The sequence below is a fragment of the Lepidothrix coronata genome, unplaced genomic scaffold (assembly GCF_001604755.1).
Source record: "Lepidothrix coronata isolate B3197 unplaced genomic scaffold, Lepidothrix_coronata-1.0 Scaffold23, whole genome shotgun sequence".
NCBI lineage: Eukaryota > Metazoa > Chordata > Aves > Passeriformes > Pipridae > Lepidothrix > Lepidothrix coronata.
In genome coordinates this window covers 2,011,750-2,030,160 of record NW_016690203.1, presented here as the reverse complement: position 1 = coordinate 2,030,160, position 18,411 = coordinate 2,011,750, and the positions used below count along the sequence as shown (strand labels likewise).

At 41.2% G+C, this 18,411-nt stretch overlaps 1 protein-coding gene across 1 annotated transcript in view; it reads right to left on the bottom strand.

The window, feature by feature from the left end:
* SYCP2L (synaptonemal complex protein 2 like) overlaps nt 1–16,734 on the bottom strand; it is a 28,285-nt gene extending 11,551 nt beyond the window's left edge. Inside the window, exons 1-23 of the mRNA XM_017808377.1 lie at nt 16,711–16,734; nt 16,109–16,246; nt 15,890–16,027; nt 14,630–14,749; nt 13,469–13,493; nt 12,634–12,636; nt 12,412–12,497; nt 12,191–12,279; nt 12,056–12,090; nt 11,164–11,306; nt 10,648–10,700; nt 10,229–10,274; nt 9,357–9,449; nt 9,200–9,260; nt 8,632–8,780; nt 7,722–7,782; nt 5,187–5,305; nt 4,715–4,790; nt 4,520–4,565; nt 3,844–3,886; nt 2,981–3,069; nt 1,412–1,460; nt 217–272 (exon numbers count right to left, since the gene is read on the bottom strand). Coding sequence (XP_017663866.1) covers nt 217–272; nt 1,412–1,460; nt 2,981–3,069; nt 3,844–3,886; nt 4,520–4,565; nt 4,715–4,790; nt 5,187–5,305; nt 7,722–7,782; nt 8,632–8,780; nt 9,200–9,260; nt 9,357–9,449; nt 10,229–10,274; nt 10,648–10,700; nt 11,164–11,306; nt 12,056–12,090; nt 12,191–12,279; nt 12,412–12,497; nt 12,634–12,636; nt 13,469–13,493; nt 14,630–14,749; nt 15,890–16,027; nt 16,109–16,246; nt 16,711–16,734 — 1,742 coding nt within the window. The remainder of the gene's footprint in view (nt 1–216; nt 273–1,411; nt 1,461–2,980; nt 3,070–3,843; nt 3,887–4,519; nt 4,566–4,714; nt 4,791–5,186; nt 5,306–7,721; nt 7,783–8,631; nt 8,781–9,199; nt 9,261–9,356; nt 9,450–10,228; nt 10,275–10,647; nt 10,701–11,163; nt 11,307–12,055; nt 12,091–12,190; nt 12,280–12,411; nt 12,498–12,633; nt 12,637–13,468; nt 13,494–14,629; nt 14,750–15,889; nt 16,028–16,108; nt 16,247–16,710) is intronic.
* Nucleotides 16,735–18,411: the final 1,677 nt, after the last annotated feature.

Genomic DNA, 18,411 nt, shown 5'->3' with positions numbered 1-18,411 from the left:
TAGACAGGAGACTCTATTCTTTCCCACAACCTTTATTTACTATTTGAAAATTAGTACCAATAACATCCACAGATACCATGGTAGCTAAGCAAGGAACTATTGTATTAGAAAAATCACACAGTCTTTTTGATCCTAACTTAAAAAAGCTTCACAAAAGCTATGAACTCTCTTTCACATAGCAAAAAGTTGATAAATGGTACATTTATGATCCTGTACCTCTGATTTTGTGAAGAAGCTTTCTGACCAAGAATCTTTCCTTTGGCTTCAGCAACCTGAAAAAGAAGAAGACATTTGTCTTTGAGTCCGGCTACCCCAAAAAACAATCTACATAATTATATGTATCAAACTCAGGAGTCCAGCATGGAAATTTCACCTTTTAAGGGAGTGGAATTTGTTGATTGAAACAGTGTCCTAAATTATAATAGACAAACACTTGTTGTCCTAAACAGAGTTACTTTCTCCTTTCCCTGCTTTATGAGTAATGCTCATTTTAAGCACTAACGTCATAAGAAACATCATTTTAATCAATAACACCACTGCTAGTAGCACATGTAAACACAGAACACGGTCCCTGGACAGCCTTGGGACGGGGCTGCTGGGACGCGGGGCAGGATGCCATGGAACAGGGATTTATGCTGACACCCAGTGGCAGTAGCAAGGATCGGGCAATGTCCCGTTTAGAAGAGAAAATTGAGGTGTCCCATTCATCATCCATTGCCACAGAATTAGCAGCAGGTGGCAGTGACATCTCTCACACTAGGAAAGAGGCTGAAAGCCAAAGGGTTTCTGCAGCAGAGCCACCTTGGTGGAAGCCATCAGGAACATGTTTACACTTCCTCAGAAAACTCACACGGGTCAAAGTTCCAAAGCAAGCAAAGCAACTCATTATTTTTCATTTTTTCAAGGGTCTGCAAAATATAAATCAAGCAGAACTTCCAAAAAAATTTTGTGAGGACTGGCTTTTAACCAGGGATTCCTAATTTGCAAAGCATGGCTTGAAACGGATTTCAGTCTCTTCTGTCTAGCCTAGAAGCACAAAGCAGATGCTCAGCAATCTGCTTTTGATACTCAGCAAAACACAAAGGAAGGCTGGCTTTCAATCACAGAGATACCCCATGGCCTCACTCAAGCAACAGCTCAGATTTCTGTTGGTGATATCATATATTACCCACCACAAAATTCAAGCAGTGATGAGCATTCTCCCTACTCAAAAAAAAAAATAAAAAAAAAAATTCCATTTCCACCACACAAACAAAAAAAATCTCAGATTCCCAGTTGTCTGTTTTGCTATAACAGTGTGTCCATCCTTACAGCATTTCTGCAGCAAACTATGTCCCCTCCTGCAAGTTACTACTCTGTTAGGTGTTGAGTTGGGACCATAGCTCTTAACAACTTCTGTTCTCAACTTTACCTTTTCATGACTTGAAGAGTCTGAGTTTTCAAAGTCAAAGACTTCCTTCCTGCAAGACAATGACATATATAAGGAAGCAACATATAATCATGAAGAATCACCTTATAGAACTTCACTAGGATTATGCGGGTGATAATGTGGTTTGTTTCTGTCCCACTCTCCCACTACAGGCTCAAACACTTTCTGTGACTAAATGGACTGCTTTCACAGCTTCTACAAAAATATTTTCCCCTTTGCTACCTAGTTTTCTTGTTCTCTGTCTTGACTTTCAATCTTTCAATTTTAACTCTTATTTTAAGAGAAATATTCAAAAGATACAAATTAGTCTATCCCTATTTACATATTGGACATTTTCTCCCCACATCACCAATAAGAGTACACAGTAGGAAGAAATAAGTAATGGAAATATAATATCTGAGGCATTTTTAAAAAAATCCATGTAATTGCCTTTTGAAAATTCCAATATTCAATGTTTGTTCTCTAATTACTTCTCTGTGTACATCTAGATTTTGGTTTCATGTCTTTCAACATTTAAACTTAACTGTGCCTTTATTGCTTTCTCCAAATTGTAACTATTCAAAAAAATCCTAGAACTATTGCTCAGCAAACAGTACACTCTCTCTTTATTAGTGAAAGAACGGGAAAACCAAAGAACTGAGCTCCTCGTTAAAGCCTCCCCTCCTGAGGGAAGGACACGCTCATTTCCAGACGAAACACTAGAGGGAGCAGAATGACCGAACTAAGTAGTTCTTCACCTCTACCTTCTACAATGCTACTCCTGTTTTAAAACTAGTATTTGTGGCACCAAATTATTTGGTCTTAAAACACACAACTTGTAGTCCTGATGAAGTTCTGCATCGAGCTTTCTTATTCTTATGTACAATCAATCAAAAAATTTATCTAAGCCCTCGTGGGGGTTTTTCGAGCTAAGAGCCAGTAGGCTGAAGCAGGAAGCCTCAAGGAAGCTCCAGAACAGCAGCAGAGATCCTCACATACAGTTCATTTGCTCTTCCACCCAGCAGAAGGCATTAACTCGAACACAACACTTGGCAGAGACCACAGGAGGAGTAAGCCACGTGTCAGACTTTCAGTGCCACAGATTGCAGTGGCCCCAGACCCTCGAGTGCTTCTGCTCACACTGCCACTAGCTTTGGATGTTTGGAGGAGACAAACAGAGAAAGACTGTCCTGGAACTCTAGCACACGTGACACTGGATATTGGAACAATATCCAAGAAAGCTTATGTATTTGTGAAAGAGGCTGACACTCATAACTCTACTCACTGGAGGATGGGAGGATTATATTTGGGTAAGGAAAAATGGAAAAGCCAATGTGACATAGTATCACAGAGGTAGAGAGCATTTTTGGCAGAGTAGGGTTAGCTTCTGAAGTGTTCATCACTTTGGGGACCCAAAGGGTCCTATTGAGACAAGTTGTGACCCTTCATAGCCTCCTGCTTGTTTTGCTATCTGTTCTGTTCAGAAGCACACTCCATGGGGACACCCTCACCCATGAGGACTAGAAATGGTCTAAAGTCACCTGGTACATCAGTCTCTGCATGGGCTCATACCTGTCTTCAGCCCTTTGCTTGGCCAAACTTTTTTTCCTGTTTCTCTTTTCCCAGGCAACATCCTTTGGAAAAAGAGGGGGTTCCAGGAGCTAAAACGACAATACCCAAAGTCATGTTTTTATCCAAGAGCCTGCTAAAAGCAGAGATAAGGTGTGCCAGGAAACTTCCTTCCTCCTACTGCAACTACTATCCAGGTGCAACTGTTGCCTGCAGTTCTTCCCTATCAGAGAGTATACGAACTCCCACAGCTGGGGGGGCCAAGAGGGTGGGGTTACAAAAAGTAGTTCAAAAGCTTTGAATTCACTGCAGAGTGGGCAAGTGTTACAAAGCATTTGAACCAGCAGTAAAAAAAAATTATTAATTTTATTTAAAAATCTAAAACTAGCATTAGACCTGTCATGGGAGGGTCATTACAGCTCAGACAAAAGTGAATAAACATGTCTGTAGACTTCCAAGGCTTGGTTCCATTCAGCAAGCAAACATTTGCTCTCGCAGACAACGTGCAAGTCTTGTGACATGTGAGTTTGTCCCACACACAGCTGGTCTGGATGCCCACACACCACTGTACTCCTAGACACAAGTACAACACACTGCTGTGGAGTGGGCATATGTGCTGAATACACTCCAGTGAGCTCGAATTAACTGGTTGGGCCACTCTAGACTGAGGCTGGTAGCTGTTGCCTCTGCAGCTCACTCCTGGTGCTAAACAGCACATCACATCAGGTATGACACTGCATGGACTCAGTACACTGCTCAATGGCATCAGTGGGTCAACCCATCCCAGCTTTCTTCTGCAACTCCACCAGAACATCTCTTCCCTGCCCCGTATCTCTTCACTCGGGTGAGCCCCAAGGCAAACATACCTTTGATGTTTCCTCCTCCCTGGGTTCTTCTAGGGGCTTCTCACTGGGGACAAGAGGACACATGAGGGAGCTGTTCATTTAAAGACCAAAAAGTCTGTGAAGTACTAAGGGGAAAAAAAAAACTTGCACCAATTAGCATCAAAGCAATGGTTTAGGTATGTAGGGAAGAAAGTTAATCAGTAACTCTACAGAAGTCCAGCTCCTTAATTACAAGGAATTCTGTCCTCCAAAGCTCTGGAAAAAAAGGTGTTACTGATGCCAAGGAGAATTCAAATTCACATGATCTTTCACATAAGTCATGTTTCCCTATTACGAATAGCCTCATATTTGCTGAGCTCCAGTTAATAGCAAAAGCTACACACATAGCTGAAGTTAAACTCTTAAGTTAGCTGTGTGATCACCTTGCATTTGGATTAAATCTGTGATGAGAAAAAAGTGACACCAAAGCAGCTGCCAAGCTAGTAACTCAGTATCACTGTTCAGCTTCTCCAAAGTGCTGTAACTCTAGGCATCCAGCCTTACTATCCAGGCTGAAAAACAGAATCTTTTTCTAATTTAATAAGTGATGGAATAAGCCTCAAAATGATATGCAATAAAACCCCTGGAGAAGGGAACAAAAAAACAAACCCCACAAACAAAAACCCCCTTTGCAACTTTTCATCTGCAAGACACTCACCTAGGCTTAGCCTTCATTCCTGGAGATGGAGTTTTGGACTTTTTTGCTGAAGAAGGCAAAGATACTATAGCTTTAGCCTCTGCACTACTATGAAATCTTTATCTACTTTTGCTGTAAGGCCCACAAAAGCAGGTGCTTCAACATGTCATCTGGGTGACACTGAACTGCATCAGACTTTAGGAACTGAAGCCTGACCTGAGCCTTGGTTAGCATCTTCCAGGTCAGTTTGCTGGCTCACTGTAACCACGGCAACACCAGAGTTCACCATTTTCTGCTCGAAGACATAAAACCATGAACAGAACATATATATGATCAATAAAAAAGTGGGGATTTTTAGAAACAGACTTTCAGTGCCAGTCTGTGACAACACCTGGATGACACATTCATCATTGTCCACACATAAAAACATTTTAGGCTGCATATAAGTGATATCATAAGTTTCTCACTAAAGGCATCCCACCATCCCCTTACAAGAGGAAGTAAAATTTCTTTTTTTTCTTTTTAATGCAGTTTTGCCAAAATTGCAGCTCTGAAGGCATATGTTTGGGCTGACTGGATACAAACCAGTTTTCTTTGAAAGAAGGTTTTAGCCCAACCTATAAAAAAGCAGACTGGAGAAGGGGGAAAAGGGGCACAAGGACCATTCCACCATACTCCAAACACTTACTGCTACTGTGCGTGTTAACTGCTGGCTGTTCTCAGAGGTTAAGTTCTCTGATAAAGTCTCCATGTCTTCAGAATTTGAGGGATCTTTCCTCCTTTGTGCATTAGAAGACTCAGCTATCACTGCAGAACAGCAACCAGTGTGAGAATGCTATTGCAGTAACTGAACACACTCACTACCTGCCTTTTCCATTATTACACTCATGCATAAGTTGTAACAGTACAACTTACTAGGCACAAACATCTCAAGATCATGTTTAATAGAACAAAAACAAACATCTCCAAATTACCCAGTGCAGAATTGCAATGCTAAAAAAACAGTATCTTGAACCTTCCCCATGTAAGCCCCTCATACTGTACAAATACATTGAAGTTTATCATCTTATCACTACCTTAACTCCTAAGCTCTGGAAGAGATGGAACAACCATTTGTGTCTGACTAAAGCAGTGGGATCTTCCACCATCTCTGTTGCCCTTCATTGAATCTCTCCCAGGCACTGCAAAATGTTTCACTACAGATTAACTGCCTTCTGCCCTTTGTACTCCTTGACTGCTTCAAATAGCAGTGCCCACCTTGTACCTCTGCGTGCATTACAGTGGACACTGATGAAGGAACTCCTAGCTCACCTGTGCCTCTAGAATCTGGAGGACTACCATTCTAGCTCATTTTAGGTTGTAACTGGAGGAAAATGGGAAGGACTACTGAAGAAGTTAGGGCCTCAGATATTTAGAGCTGGAAGTAGCTCTTTCAAGTATTCACTTGAAAAAACCTTAAATGCACAATAACTTAGATGAAAGTAAAAATTTGTTTTTAATATTATCACAGAAACAATGCTAACTATCCTAAAAGCTCTTAAAACTTGATTCTGAGACAGTGGGTGGTAGCAGTAGAAAGAGCTGTGAGTTCACAGCTTTAGGTGATGTGGAAATATCTGTCAAGCAATTTACACCACGGAGTGATCCACACAAAAAGTAATCACTCTAAAACCTGAAATACAGCCAGTTTTGCAGCAAGAACAAGTCCCAGTCTTCAAAGATAAAAGATCACTATAGGGAAAAAAAAAAAAAAGCACCATCTTCCAAATAATTTGATACCAATATTAGTCTGAGAAAACATTTCCTGTTTCAAACCAATTTTGATCACGCACATCTCTTGCCTTTTTTGCTGAAAGTAGCTTTTCGTTAAACTGTGGGTCACAGCTGTGGTGGGGATTTACAGAAGAATTTCAGAGGGGGATAAAAGGAAAGAAAGGAGTTACTTTCTCTTGTTCTTGTACAAGTACAGGTCTTATAGACCCTCCTTTGGGTCAGACACCCAAACATGACATCTGTACTTCAGGCTCTGAGCTCCCTTGACATCTATAATATTTGGAACATAATTAAACTCAGCCAAATGATCCTGGAAGAAGACATCTTGCAGATGTTCACTGGCAGCACAGGAAATGACACCATTTGATGATGGAAAACCTAACGTGCCCAATTCAAAGAAATACAAAGCATTGGCTATAGGCTGATGAGAATAAGCAACTAATGGCTATTCCTGGTCCAGCTAAGAGCCTTTGCTTCTGTAAGGCACACAGACACACCTGTAGCTGGAGCACACACAAAGACAGCCCTATAGCACAAGGTATTCATGGCAGCACTGACAATGCCACTTCACACAGCAGCAGGACACCTTCTGCAGAGACGAGCTGCTGCTCATCTTTACCTACAAACAGGGACTACAGGTGAGCATTTCTGCTCCCCCTGCTGCTCTTCCACAACAGCACCAGGCATCTCCAGGGCATCATCCACTCCAGGTGGGGTAAAGGGACTGGAGTACACCATTTTCTAGCACATCACCTTGTCTAGAAGAAACAGAAGCCACTCCCCTGCAGAAAGCTTTGGTAGAGGCTGCCTCACCACATGCACCTCACTGTACAGGGGAGAGCTTGTTAAATGCCAAGGTGCAAGAACTCATCCATCAGAGAACCTGTGCTTTCATGGGCACACCGATGCCACTGTCCCCTTCTGCAGGCAAACTTCCAAAGGCACCTACATAGCATAGCCAAATCAGAAACCAGGCATTGAGCAAGCAAGAGAGGTGGACAGAAGGACGCATTCCACTGCTCTTGCAGATGGAAAAACACTACTGCACACTCTTTGCACATCAGTGGGCAGCCAGCAGCCAAGATGTGCCTTGCAAGGCTGCCTGCCAGATCCAAATCCAGGTCCTGTATCACTGAGCAGTTCCCCTGCCCATGCAATACCAGCAGCACATGGCCCATGGTGCCCAGTCCCCACTCCCTGGGCTAGAGGGACTCAGCATCTGCCAACAAGCACCAGTTACTAAGCTCACAAGACAAGGAACAGCAGAAGATTGAGCTTGGGCATTGCTTGTTTTGGGTTTGGGGGTTTTTTTGTTTGTTTGTTTGTTTTTTTCTTTTTTAAATGAGGTTAACTGCAAGCTGTGGACTGCAAGTGAAAACAATAATTTGAAAATTGAGATATTTAAATTTAATGAAATAACACGATAATTAAAAAAAAAAAAAAAAATCACCTGTTTCATTCTCCCTGGCTTGCTTCCCAGCATGGACAGACTTCTCTTCGGTCTCATTTATCTGCTGGTGTGAATTAATGTCATGTGAAAGTGATCTTAAAAAAGTAATCTTTATCTAGTAAAGTCAACTACTTAATAACAAAATTAACAGTTGGTAATTGCCAGCAACAAATAATTGGATGCTAATTGTGTTGATAATTTGGAAAGGTCTTGGCTCCTGCAAGGGTAAATGACAGCCCCCATGTCATGGTTATTTACTGTTGCCAAAAGTTTTCTGCAATCTCCATAGTCTGTGGATCAATCACGAGTAAAAAATTAATTGTATTAACATTTGAGAAAAAATAGTCGCACACATCGCCCATGTTTTTACATTGGCTTAGAAAAAAACTTTAGGTTTTAGAAGTACTCTACTCTTCATCTAGAAGTACTAGCTACAAAGTCAATCTAAGATTTGTATCTTGCAGCACACCTATTCTCTTTTCCAGGTTCTTATGTAACAATTTACTCATCCTGTGCAACGTAACACTTGGAGCTATATGTAAGAGCATGTTTAGACTTCAAGTTACACAATTAAATGTCATAGGCTTTATTTTCTACTGCAGAAGCTCAGCAAAAGTAATAACACATAAAATCCATTAACAAATCAGTTTAACCTTCCAGCTTCTAAACCATGACTTTGAGTCCTTTGAAACTTCATTAGTAAGATGCCTAATTTCTCTTGCAGGCCAAAGCTAAGAGTATCTATATAGAGTGTTATAAATCCACAACAGGAAGACAGATATATAATAAAGAGGTATGGAAAAAATAAGCAAAGATACCACACAAGCATAAACCCCAGAAATCTGAATGGTTTTGCCCAGTGCAAAATCTAGTTTAGAAAAAAACCCCAACCCTCATATTAAGAGCTTACCATAAATTTTTCATCACCCAGGACTTTCTTAAGTACACCTAAGATTTCAAACTCAGCACTGAAAATCAGTTTGATTTTTGTTGCTTCCGTTTTGGTAAGAGCAGCAGGTTTCTTCATAAAAATTTTAACAATCTTTTGTCCACCATCCTCTGAGAAAAAAAAAAATAAAGGCAATTAAATCTGGTTTAGATCAAGACATACTTCTCTCGACCACAAAATAACTGAATAAGTGTCTGGAATTTTTAGAACAGTCTCTTTTACATCTTGCCTGTGCATTTCCAGTTACTCTGTTCACTCATTTCTTTCCCATTGATGATCTTGATGATTATGCTGTTCCCTAGGACATCTATAAAATGATGATACCTTAACCTGTCCTGCTTGGGTAGGGGAGAGTAAGTTATTGTGCTCAGTGGGCCCACACACAGTCCAACAAGCAGAGCTAGTGCAAGATGACTATCAAAGGCAAGGAGGGAGGAGATGACATGGTGGTGCTGAGATTTTAAGCTGACTCCATGTGTCTCAGGAACCCATAGCCAGAGAGAAGACAACGTCAGTTGGAAAATCTTACCCTCCAACCTGTAACTGCTGACAGCTTCTTTTGACAGCCTCACAGAGTCCCAAAGAAAGCCCTTTGAAAACCAAAGCCAACATGTCAGAAGGGCTGAGTGAGTGCCTACAGCCTTAGGCTGAGCCCAAAGCCACCTGGGCCTCGCTGTTATCGTTACCTCATTACTATCCAGATAGAAAGTCACACTCTGGCTGCCAGTGTTGAAGTCAATCCAAAACTCCTCCAGTTTTTCATCCGATGGCTTCTTCACCTGGGGAAGAAGAGTGGTACTGCTGTTCCCAGAAACGCCCCACAACTGCTGTATCACTCTCAGTTTTCTTTAATGAGATAAAATTGGAAAGTGTTGCCTTACATATCTGTGTACACATGTGCACATCTTGCAGAAATAAAAGTTCAGATCAACCTGCGAGCTGCCAGTCTACTGCTCACCCAACCATACCCATGTCAGACACAGCTCTGTATCAGCCAAGGGAAAGGCAACACACAACACCCACATGTTTGTGCCAGGAAGAGGGTATAGGAGTTGTTTCTGAGCAGTTGAAATAATCAGAAACAGTGGAACTGGCTTCCATTTACATGCTGTTGATTCGATATGACTGCCAGGAATGGTGCCACAGTACACGTACTAAAGACCACTAAAGCAATCTGCAGGATCAGCAACTCTGACTTCTCCCACATGGGCATCAGGCTAATCTTGTTTTCTGGCACTCTGAGAACAGCTCTGCTGGAGGAATCAACATTGTCCTGTCCTCCTGTTTCTTTTTAGAGCTCTCCCTTCTGTCATCACCATGAAGAGAAGCGCTGCCTCTATCTTTTGGCTGATACAAAAGCAAAGTCAGCAGCTGTAAATTGGGAGCTAAGTGACAAACAAGCAAACTTTCCAACCAGTATAGAAGGTTACACTCTACATTTTAAGAAATTGAGCTCTTCAATGAAAAAGAGGGAGGGGAAAAAACAATTACCACAAAAATCAACATTTCAGCAGTAGTAACAGTGTAGGGAACATGTCAGAGCTTTAGGGGGTATTACCTCCTCCGTGTCAGCAAAAGCAGATATGCATGGAAAAGAATACACTCTGGAAGAAAAGCAGACTTCATATGATACATTCAGCATCAGAGCCTGACTTAAATCATTTTATTTTTCATAAGATTAGTATAACCAATCTTATTGTTCAAGAAATAATTAAAATATTTCTAAAAGTAAATTAATATTGGAGAAGCTTAAGAGGCCATAGTATTTTAGTAGTGATGCATTATCTTCATTGATTTTACTTTCAAAAAACCACCATAAAAATGAATAAAATGTCCTTCTTAAGAACAATTTAATTCTTCACATGTGACGTAAATCCGTTTTTTTCTTTTTAATATCACCCAACTCAAATTACAATCCTGTTTATTCTCCTCTGCAGTAGTAAGGGCACCAGCTTATTCTGTTGGTCCCCAGCTTACCTTCTTTCATTCCCAAGCCTTTCATTCAGCAGGTTAAGAAATTTTCTGCAGTCCTTCAAGACAAATGACATATTATTAAAAAGTCAGGCTGCATTTCCTTTGCAAATACTTATTCTATCGGGCTGTGTGACTTCTACTCCAGTTAGAAGCTTTTAACTAGTCAGTGTGATGCCAAAGGCCCCTGAGGAAGAAACACTCAAGTTGCTACAAATGGTTGGACCCAATTTACTACCAGTAAGCCTTCAAACATAAACTTATTTATGTTTTATTATTGATTATAATTTTTATTTTACTTTTTTGTAAGTAAAAACTTAGAAGAGCTATTTTAACAATGCGTCATTATAGGAAAAAAACAAAACACACCATCCACAAATAATTCAATAACTAAGTAACTTTGTGTATTTATAAAGTCAGTTTTGTAGGAACTTCTTACAAGGACATCCTGACTGAACTCAACCAAAACTAGCCCCTATACAGACTTGTCAAGTATGTTGTTTTCAAAATAAGGACCCTCACCGTCTCAAATTCTCTATCCTTGATCTCTTTGAAAGCTTCAGCAAGATAGTTATCTTCAAACCAGTGGTGAACAAGGTCATCTCTCCATTTTTTTATCATTAACCTACAAAGTGCTTCTGAAAGGGCAACCTGGAGGTCATAATCTACACAGTAAACATAAGCACAGGATAAATATCATCCCTCTGGCATAAGAGAGTGTTATAGCATTGCCACTCTTGTACTTACGTACCACACAGTCATATTCATCATCTAGCTTTGGTTCTACCTAGAGAACTGTGGAGGCTAACAGCCAAGTGTTAACTCCAGGCATCCTCAGCTCCCCCTGACTCAGTGAGGTCAAGTACGGAGTGCTGCAAACCACAACACACACAAGTGCACTGGGAAATTTTCTTGGGGTTCAGGAAGAGGATGAGAGCGAAGACTTATCACTAACTCACTAGGATTAAGTTACATTCCATATATCATGGCAAAACTCTAGAAAGTGTTATTATTAGGAGAAAATGAAAAAGACTTCACTCGAGAGGCTATAAACCTTGTTAACTGAAGTTTGTCCACATCTGGGCAAAGCAATTCCAATTTATTTTTTTTAAGGCTAACTGCCAGCATATTTTGTGAACACGTATGTAAAGCTGATCTAATTACTTTTCTACATATATCTGTTTAGCTCGTCTTATTGGTTAATACACATTACTAAATACCAACCAGAAAAAACTAAGGCATTGCTGCATTTACCAATTTTTTATTAATATTTTCTCAAAGTACTATGTGATTTTCCTCCCTAAAAGTCAACTCTTGACAAGTAAATAATTTAAATTGCAATTCAGCTACAATAAATAAACAGGTAAGGTAAAGTTGGAGAAATTAATAAGAATAACCACTAAATATTTCTTACCACCAACCTCCAGAATAGTTTTGGCAAGGTCTTTCCTGAAACAACATAATACCACAAGTTAAAAGTGAAAATAACTAACTCCTATTGGAGGGAAGATGGCATTTAGCTACAGGAGCTAGGAGGAAAATCACCTACGTGAGCGAGCACATTTCCTCAGACAGAGGGAATTGCTTTCTCTCTTCCCGTGTGACGTTGTCGAGTATAGAGTTAAGGGTCCTCAAAGCCTTTCCCCCCGCAAAAGAAGGGGCAGAAAATGAAGGGAAATAATTCAGTATTATTCATTTTTCCCATATTTTCTAATCACACACACTTGTGCGCAAATGTATCTAATTTTCTCCTCTTAGTAGGAATCTTACCTCCAGATGCAGAGTGCAGCAAAGATTTGCTTCTGTTACTAGATGCCCTAGTTCAGGTAAAAATAAATTCAGAAGATCTTTTTTCCCTAGAAAAATATTTTGAAAGGTTACAGCTAGAAATGGGCTGGTCTCCATATAAAGGACAGCTGAAGCAACTACAGTTTGCTGTGTTGGAGTAAAAATATCCCACTTGTAAGTTCATTTTAAAACAAAGCTTCTAACCATCTAATCCTAGACAGAAAGGGAACTGGTAACTTCTATGTAAAAAAAAAAAAAGTAAAGCTCCAGATACACTAACTGCTGACCTGGGTAATTATTTTAAGAGGCCTAACCACAAGAGAAAATTAGAATTGTTGTCAAAATCAACAGAGTAAACCAGTAAGGTACTAACCAGAAGATGCTCACGCGTACTCTGCTCCAACTAAAATAAGCCACAAGGACAAATAAGCACACATTACCTGGTCCACAGTGTAATACTTTATTTTTACATGACTTGTGAGACTGGACGTTTGGCCATACAGATACTTTCTGAAAGCACCTGCTCCCCTGCCCTAATGGAAAGCCAGCTGCAGCCACAGACAGAATTTTGCTGCAGACATCCCTCTGCCTAGTTCAGAAAGCTGAAGGAGTTACCATGGTTTTCTGTGGAGGTGGTTGCCTTCAGCAAGGAAAGAACTTCTCAAGCCAGTACAAACAGATGTGGTGAGAATAGATCCTCTAGCCTGAACCCCTTTCAGAAGCACCACTTACTCTGATCAAGTGAATTATTTGATGCTGAGCATTTAAGCAAGATACTACAGATGGATGTTTTTTTTTTTTGACTTGTACAAAACAAGGAAGCAAAGAGAAATGGAAAAAGGTTTTGTGCTCTGATGTGAATGTTAATGAAAATTAACTGAAGAGAAATCAGAAGGAGGATTAAAAGAAAAAAAATATTGCAGAGAGGTAGGAAGCAGAAGGGAAAAGAGAAAAGGGACAGAGTTCAAGCAGAATTAAGAAACATGCTCCTGAGACTAAGATACAGGATATCAAGGCATGGAAGGAAAAAAATACTGACCTTCATTACTGCATTTGCAAATCACCTGATGGAAACAGTAAAGGAAGCCTTCGTTAACACACTATCACCTAAGAACAGCAGTACTCAAAGTGCCAAGGTGTTTATGCCCCCACCACCACAACTCTCAGGGGCTAAATAACATAAAACACTAGTGTACCCACATCAGGAAAAGCAGGGCCACCTGACACAGGCATGTCACATATGATGACCCTAATCATACAGGTTGGCATTACGCAGGGAGGGTAAAGATAGCAAAGCACCCACTTTCCCCAGGGATTTCAGCAGCACTTGAGAGTGCAGTGCCCATAGGTACCCTGGAAAAGCCACATCATGGCATTCTTCTCTTATTTAATTACACCTATGGGCTTATGTACAAGCACATTTTGTGCTTCCACACTACAGTACTATATGTCACAATGTATATCTGAAGGTGTTGAAGTCCCTTGAGGAAAAACAAAAATAAAAGTTAAAAAAACCTCCAAACAACAAACAAACAACCCCAAATCCCCACAGAACAAAACACTTCATTCTCCACAACGAAAGCATGTGGAAGAAATGTACTGGGAAGAAATATAGATCAAATTTTGGGAAAAAAAAATCGGGTATGTTGGTATGGTTAGCAGAGAAAGAAGGAACTTTGATTCAGCTTAAATATCCTTTATCAGAACTCCTAAAAAGAGTCATAAGTATTGATATGAATTCTGATGCACAAACTGTGTCACAAAAGTGACACAGTTCCAGTAAGCTACAGACAACAAGACTTGGAGGAACAGCTCGGGTAAAACACATTTGCAAGTAAAGTGCAGCTTAATATTACTGACTTGAGGTTTTTAAGAGAGCTTCAGCACAAAAGCCTTTATTTAAAAAATGCATCAGAACTTCTTGAAAATTTTTCTGCAAAAACAAACACTCGGCTTCATGTTAGACAATCAGAAAACACTGCAGCCCTTTAGCAGCTTTTCCCAGGTTGTGTCAAATCTCAGCCTGATGCCAGCCCAGAGCACATTCCTGGGCACTCCCCACCAGCACCCTCTGGACTGCATCCCAGGCTCACTGCCAGGTCCATGCAACTATTCGTTTTTTAACTGGAAATTGTGTGCAAACAATGGCTTTCCTATCCAATATAGGCAACCCTTCTGTTCCCTTAATGCACATACATACCAATGCAGTGTCAAAGAAGTCTTCAAAAAATTTATTCTCATTTGGGTCGATGAGGATCACAGATGCTCTTGCTCTTTCAAACCAAGATACCAGGTAAAAGTTAAAAGAATTGGTTAAAATCTGGGAAGAGGAGTTAATAATCCTTAAACTATATATGTCTGCAGGAAACTTTACAGACAGTTTTTTACTCTTAAAACTTGAGTTACATACTGTGTCAAAAGCTACATGGTGTTAAGGAGCTCAGGTTTTGCTAGGAGGACATGAAAAGTGACATTCCCCTCTTCCCTCCCCAACCCTCTTTTATCGTCCTTCGTTGTCCAAGGCACACACTCTTGTTGTTTAGGCACAATGCATGCTACTAACGGCATGGTAACTCCTATAGAAATTTCTACAGAACATCAATTCACAGCAAAATAATGTTTTAAATTTTTTTCAAGCTTTTTCAAGGTAAATATTTTAACACTTCATGGTTTTAAATATATTGCATAGCCACACATGTGGCGAAATAGAAATCTATGCTTCACTGGAGGTACAGAGCTCAGATCAGGGAAACTTCATTAATATATCTCCATACAGGAATTTTGAGTAACTGTATCCCTAAAAAGCATAATTACAAGGCAGGATTACAATATTTTGAACTGAGGACTTCTTGGTAGAACTCTGGAAATGTAGAGCATGTGTTAACTGTTCCCTGCTAGCTATGCTAGATCCAGGTATTACTCATCTTCAGCACAAGTGCATTTCTGCTACTACAAGTATCACCAGCTGAAATCAGTATTGTGCCATTCTGCCAGAAGATAAAATGCAACTGCAGATTAAATGCATCTAGTTTGCTACATATCTAAAAAGGGATCTTCATAAAGAGTACGTCAGGTCTTAAAATTATAAAAGCACAAACTGCTCATCAGTTCTATAACTAACACTGTATTTTGCTGGAGCATTTAAAATGCGTTTAGAAATTTTACATCATTTCATAAGTGGGACTCATCAAAATTCTGCCTCCCCTTCCACTGTCAGCTTAAAAAAAACCCCAAAACCCAAAACCCACAATCCACTAAGTCAGGTAATAAGTGAAACCATAATATTGGCTGCTGCACCAAAAGCAATGAAAGACAGTAAGTATTTTTTTTGCCCATTGAGCTCATGCAATATATTTTAAATATATATGTTTCTGCATGGCCAACAAGCCATTCTCTAGTTTTCATTTCCTTGGAGTTCTTTTTCTGATGCAAGCAACTTTAAATCACATTAGTAACTTGCATATAATATTATACTCATCTTTGCTACCAGTCCTTGCTCAATAAACAAACTCTTCCCTTCTTGGAAATCACTTTTAAAGTAGACCTGAATACATTTCAGCAGCAGCGAAACATTCTGGAATTCATTCTTGTCCAGCTCCTACAGAAACACAGAGTGCTGTGCATCATTAGTCTGATACCCTTGGGTTTTTGGATGGTTGAGATTATTTATGATACTCGCCTTTCTCAGTGCTTTGTCTAGCTGGCTAAAAAGAGATTCACTGTATTTCTGGGGAGGCTCTACTTCTCTCTCTTGAAGCAGTTCGCTTATTTTTTCAAATCCTTTCCCCTTAAAGGCATCAGTGAGAAGTGATTCAAGCTGCAGAGGGAAGGGAAGGAAACAACTAGTGAGTTAAATAAATGGGTATTAAGATTGTTGCAGCACTGATTATGAGAAAATACTTGTAACGCTATTTTAAAAGTTGCAGGCTTTTTGTTTACTTGTTTAACTTTATTTGTTTCTCTACTTTTATTTTATCGTTACATCAGTGAAACATCAGTCAACCTTAAAAGAGACAGAACCCTTGTAACTGAATAATCTTAGAAGATACTGAATAAGACATTCTTTTGGTACACCCAGTTTGTAATTCTTACATGTCTCAAAACTCTTACAATAACTTCTTCCCACTTGCTAGGGAAAAGACTAAGGAGTCTGCTGCACTTCCCATATTAAACTAATAAAAATTCTAGGTCATGCCATATCCATTTAAGAAATGCACCTTTAAACATACATATATAACTATTTGTAAGATAAAGCTAAGGATACATTTAAAGGATCCTTACATAGTCTTCTGCTCTGCCTGCCATATTGCCACTCACATCTCTATTCCGTTCTTCACTTTTTGATTCCTTTAAAAAGAAGAGAAAAATACAGGAAAAAAATCCTCTCCTACAAAAACACCCTAAAACCAAACACTTATTCTGTCCAAAAGCTGAAGTCCACTTACTCAACCCCTCTCTCCCAAAAGACCGATTTTCCTTACTTAGTTTCCGAGTTGCAAAACCACCCCACGCATCCAAACTGAAGGTTTCTGGAAGCCGCAGGGGAGCCCCGCGGGCACCGCGGTGTGTCCCGTCCGTCCCTCCGTGCCCGCTCCCCCCCAGCCGTCTCCTGATTCTCCCGTGCCGGGAGCGGCGATTACCTGGGCCATGGCGCACGGGAGAAGGTGCAGGGGCTGCTTCGCACCCTCCCCACGGCCCTCGCACGACCGTAACTGGCTGCTATCGGATACACCTGCGTTTGGGGTGGAGAGAGAGCCTCGCCAGCGTTTTCCGCGGCTTCGAAAGCTCTTCTTTCCCCGCCAGAACCCAGCACTGGGGAGGGAGGGAGGGGGGAAGAGGGGGGAAAAATGCCCCTCTTGCACTCGCACTAAAAAGCCGCAGGTGTGCAGAATCTGGGATGGGTCTCCCGCACCCGGGGATCGGCTTTGCAGCACTAACAGACGCCCCCGGTCGATCCGAAGGGTGCAAAAGGGGAGCGAGGAACCTCAGGGGGGCTGCTCTCTGCCGAGGGATGCCACAGCCGGCATCTGCTGCAACCGGCTGGGGCTTATTGTGGACGGTTAAGGGTAAAGGCCAGTAAATTTTGGACCAGAGGGGATGGAAGCGAATGAGAAAATCATTCCGAACAGGTGGGATCGTTTAAAGGATGATAGCAGCGCTTGGCGTTCAACGGCTTGGTCTCTATGCTATTGTGCATAAGTCTTTTTCTTTCTGTTTCTCAGACCAAAAATCAACCTCCCTCCACCCCTGAAACCCCTGCCCCCCTAGAAAAAACCCAAACCAAAACAAACATACAAAAAACCCAAACAAAAACAAACAATCAAACAAACAAAACAAAAAACCGCAAAACCAACAAAACAAACACCGCAACCCATCGGCTATTTCTTCCAAAAAAAAAAAGGTAATAAAAAGCTTATAAATTTTTAATAAGTTAAAACGTGCTGATAACACTGGCACTGGCTTTGCATTTTAAACTGGATGTTATAGAGCACGGCGCGAAGGGGAAACCTCCCAAATAATGTTGAATTCGTTTACATCTACATCTAAAGAGCAGGTTATTGAGCGCCTTTGCCTCCCTCTTGGAGGCGTTTCAAGCTGCAGGCAGCTCCGAGCCGCGCTCGAAATCCAACATCAGGGGCGTCCCGGCCAGACGGAGATAGATCCCCATCTCCCCATAACCTCTCCCATCCCAGCACCTGCGGCAGCGAGTGGCAAAGCCCCGCCACCGCCGGGTTAGACTTCCAGACCCTGCTCAAATTTGCCGAGGTCGCGGCCCCCGGTGCTAGGAGGTGGATTCGCGCCAAACCCCCACGGCTATCCCCCGTCACACACCTCCAGGTAAGGGTAGCGAAACCCGCCTGCGTGGCGGAGGGGGAGCCTAGCCCCTGCCTGTCTGCCCGCCCGCCCAGATGCAGCGGTTGTGCTGCTGCTCCACCTGCGGAGCCGGCTCAGAACTCCCCTCCAACTGGGCGACGCCCCGAC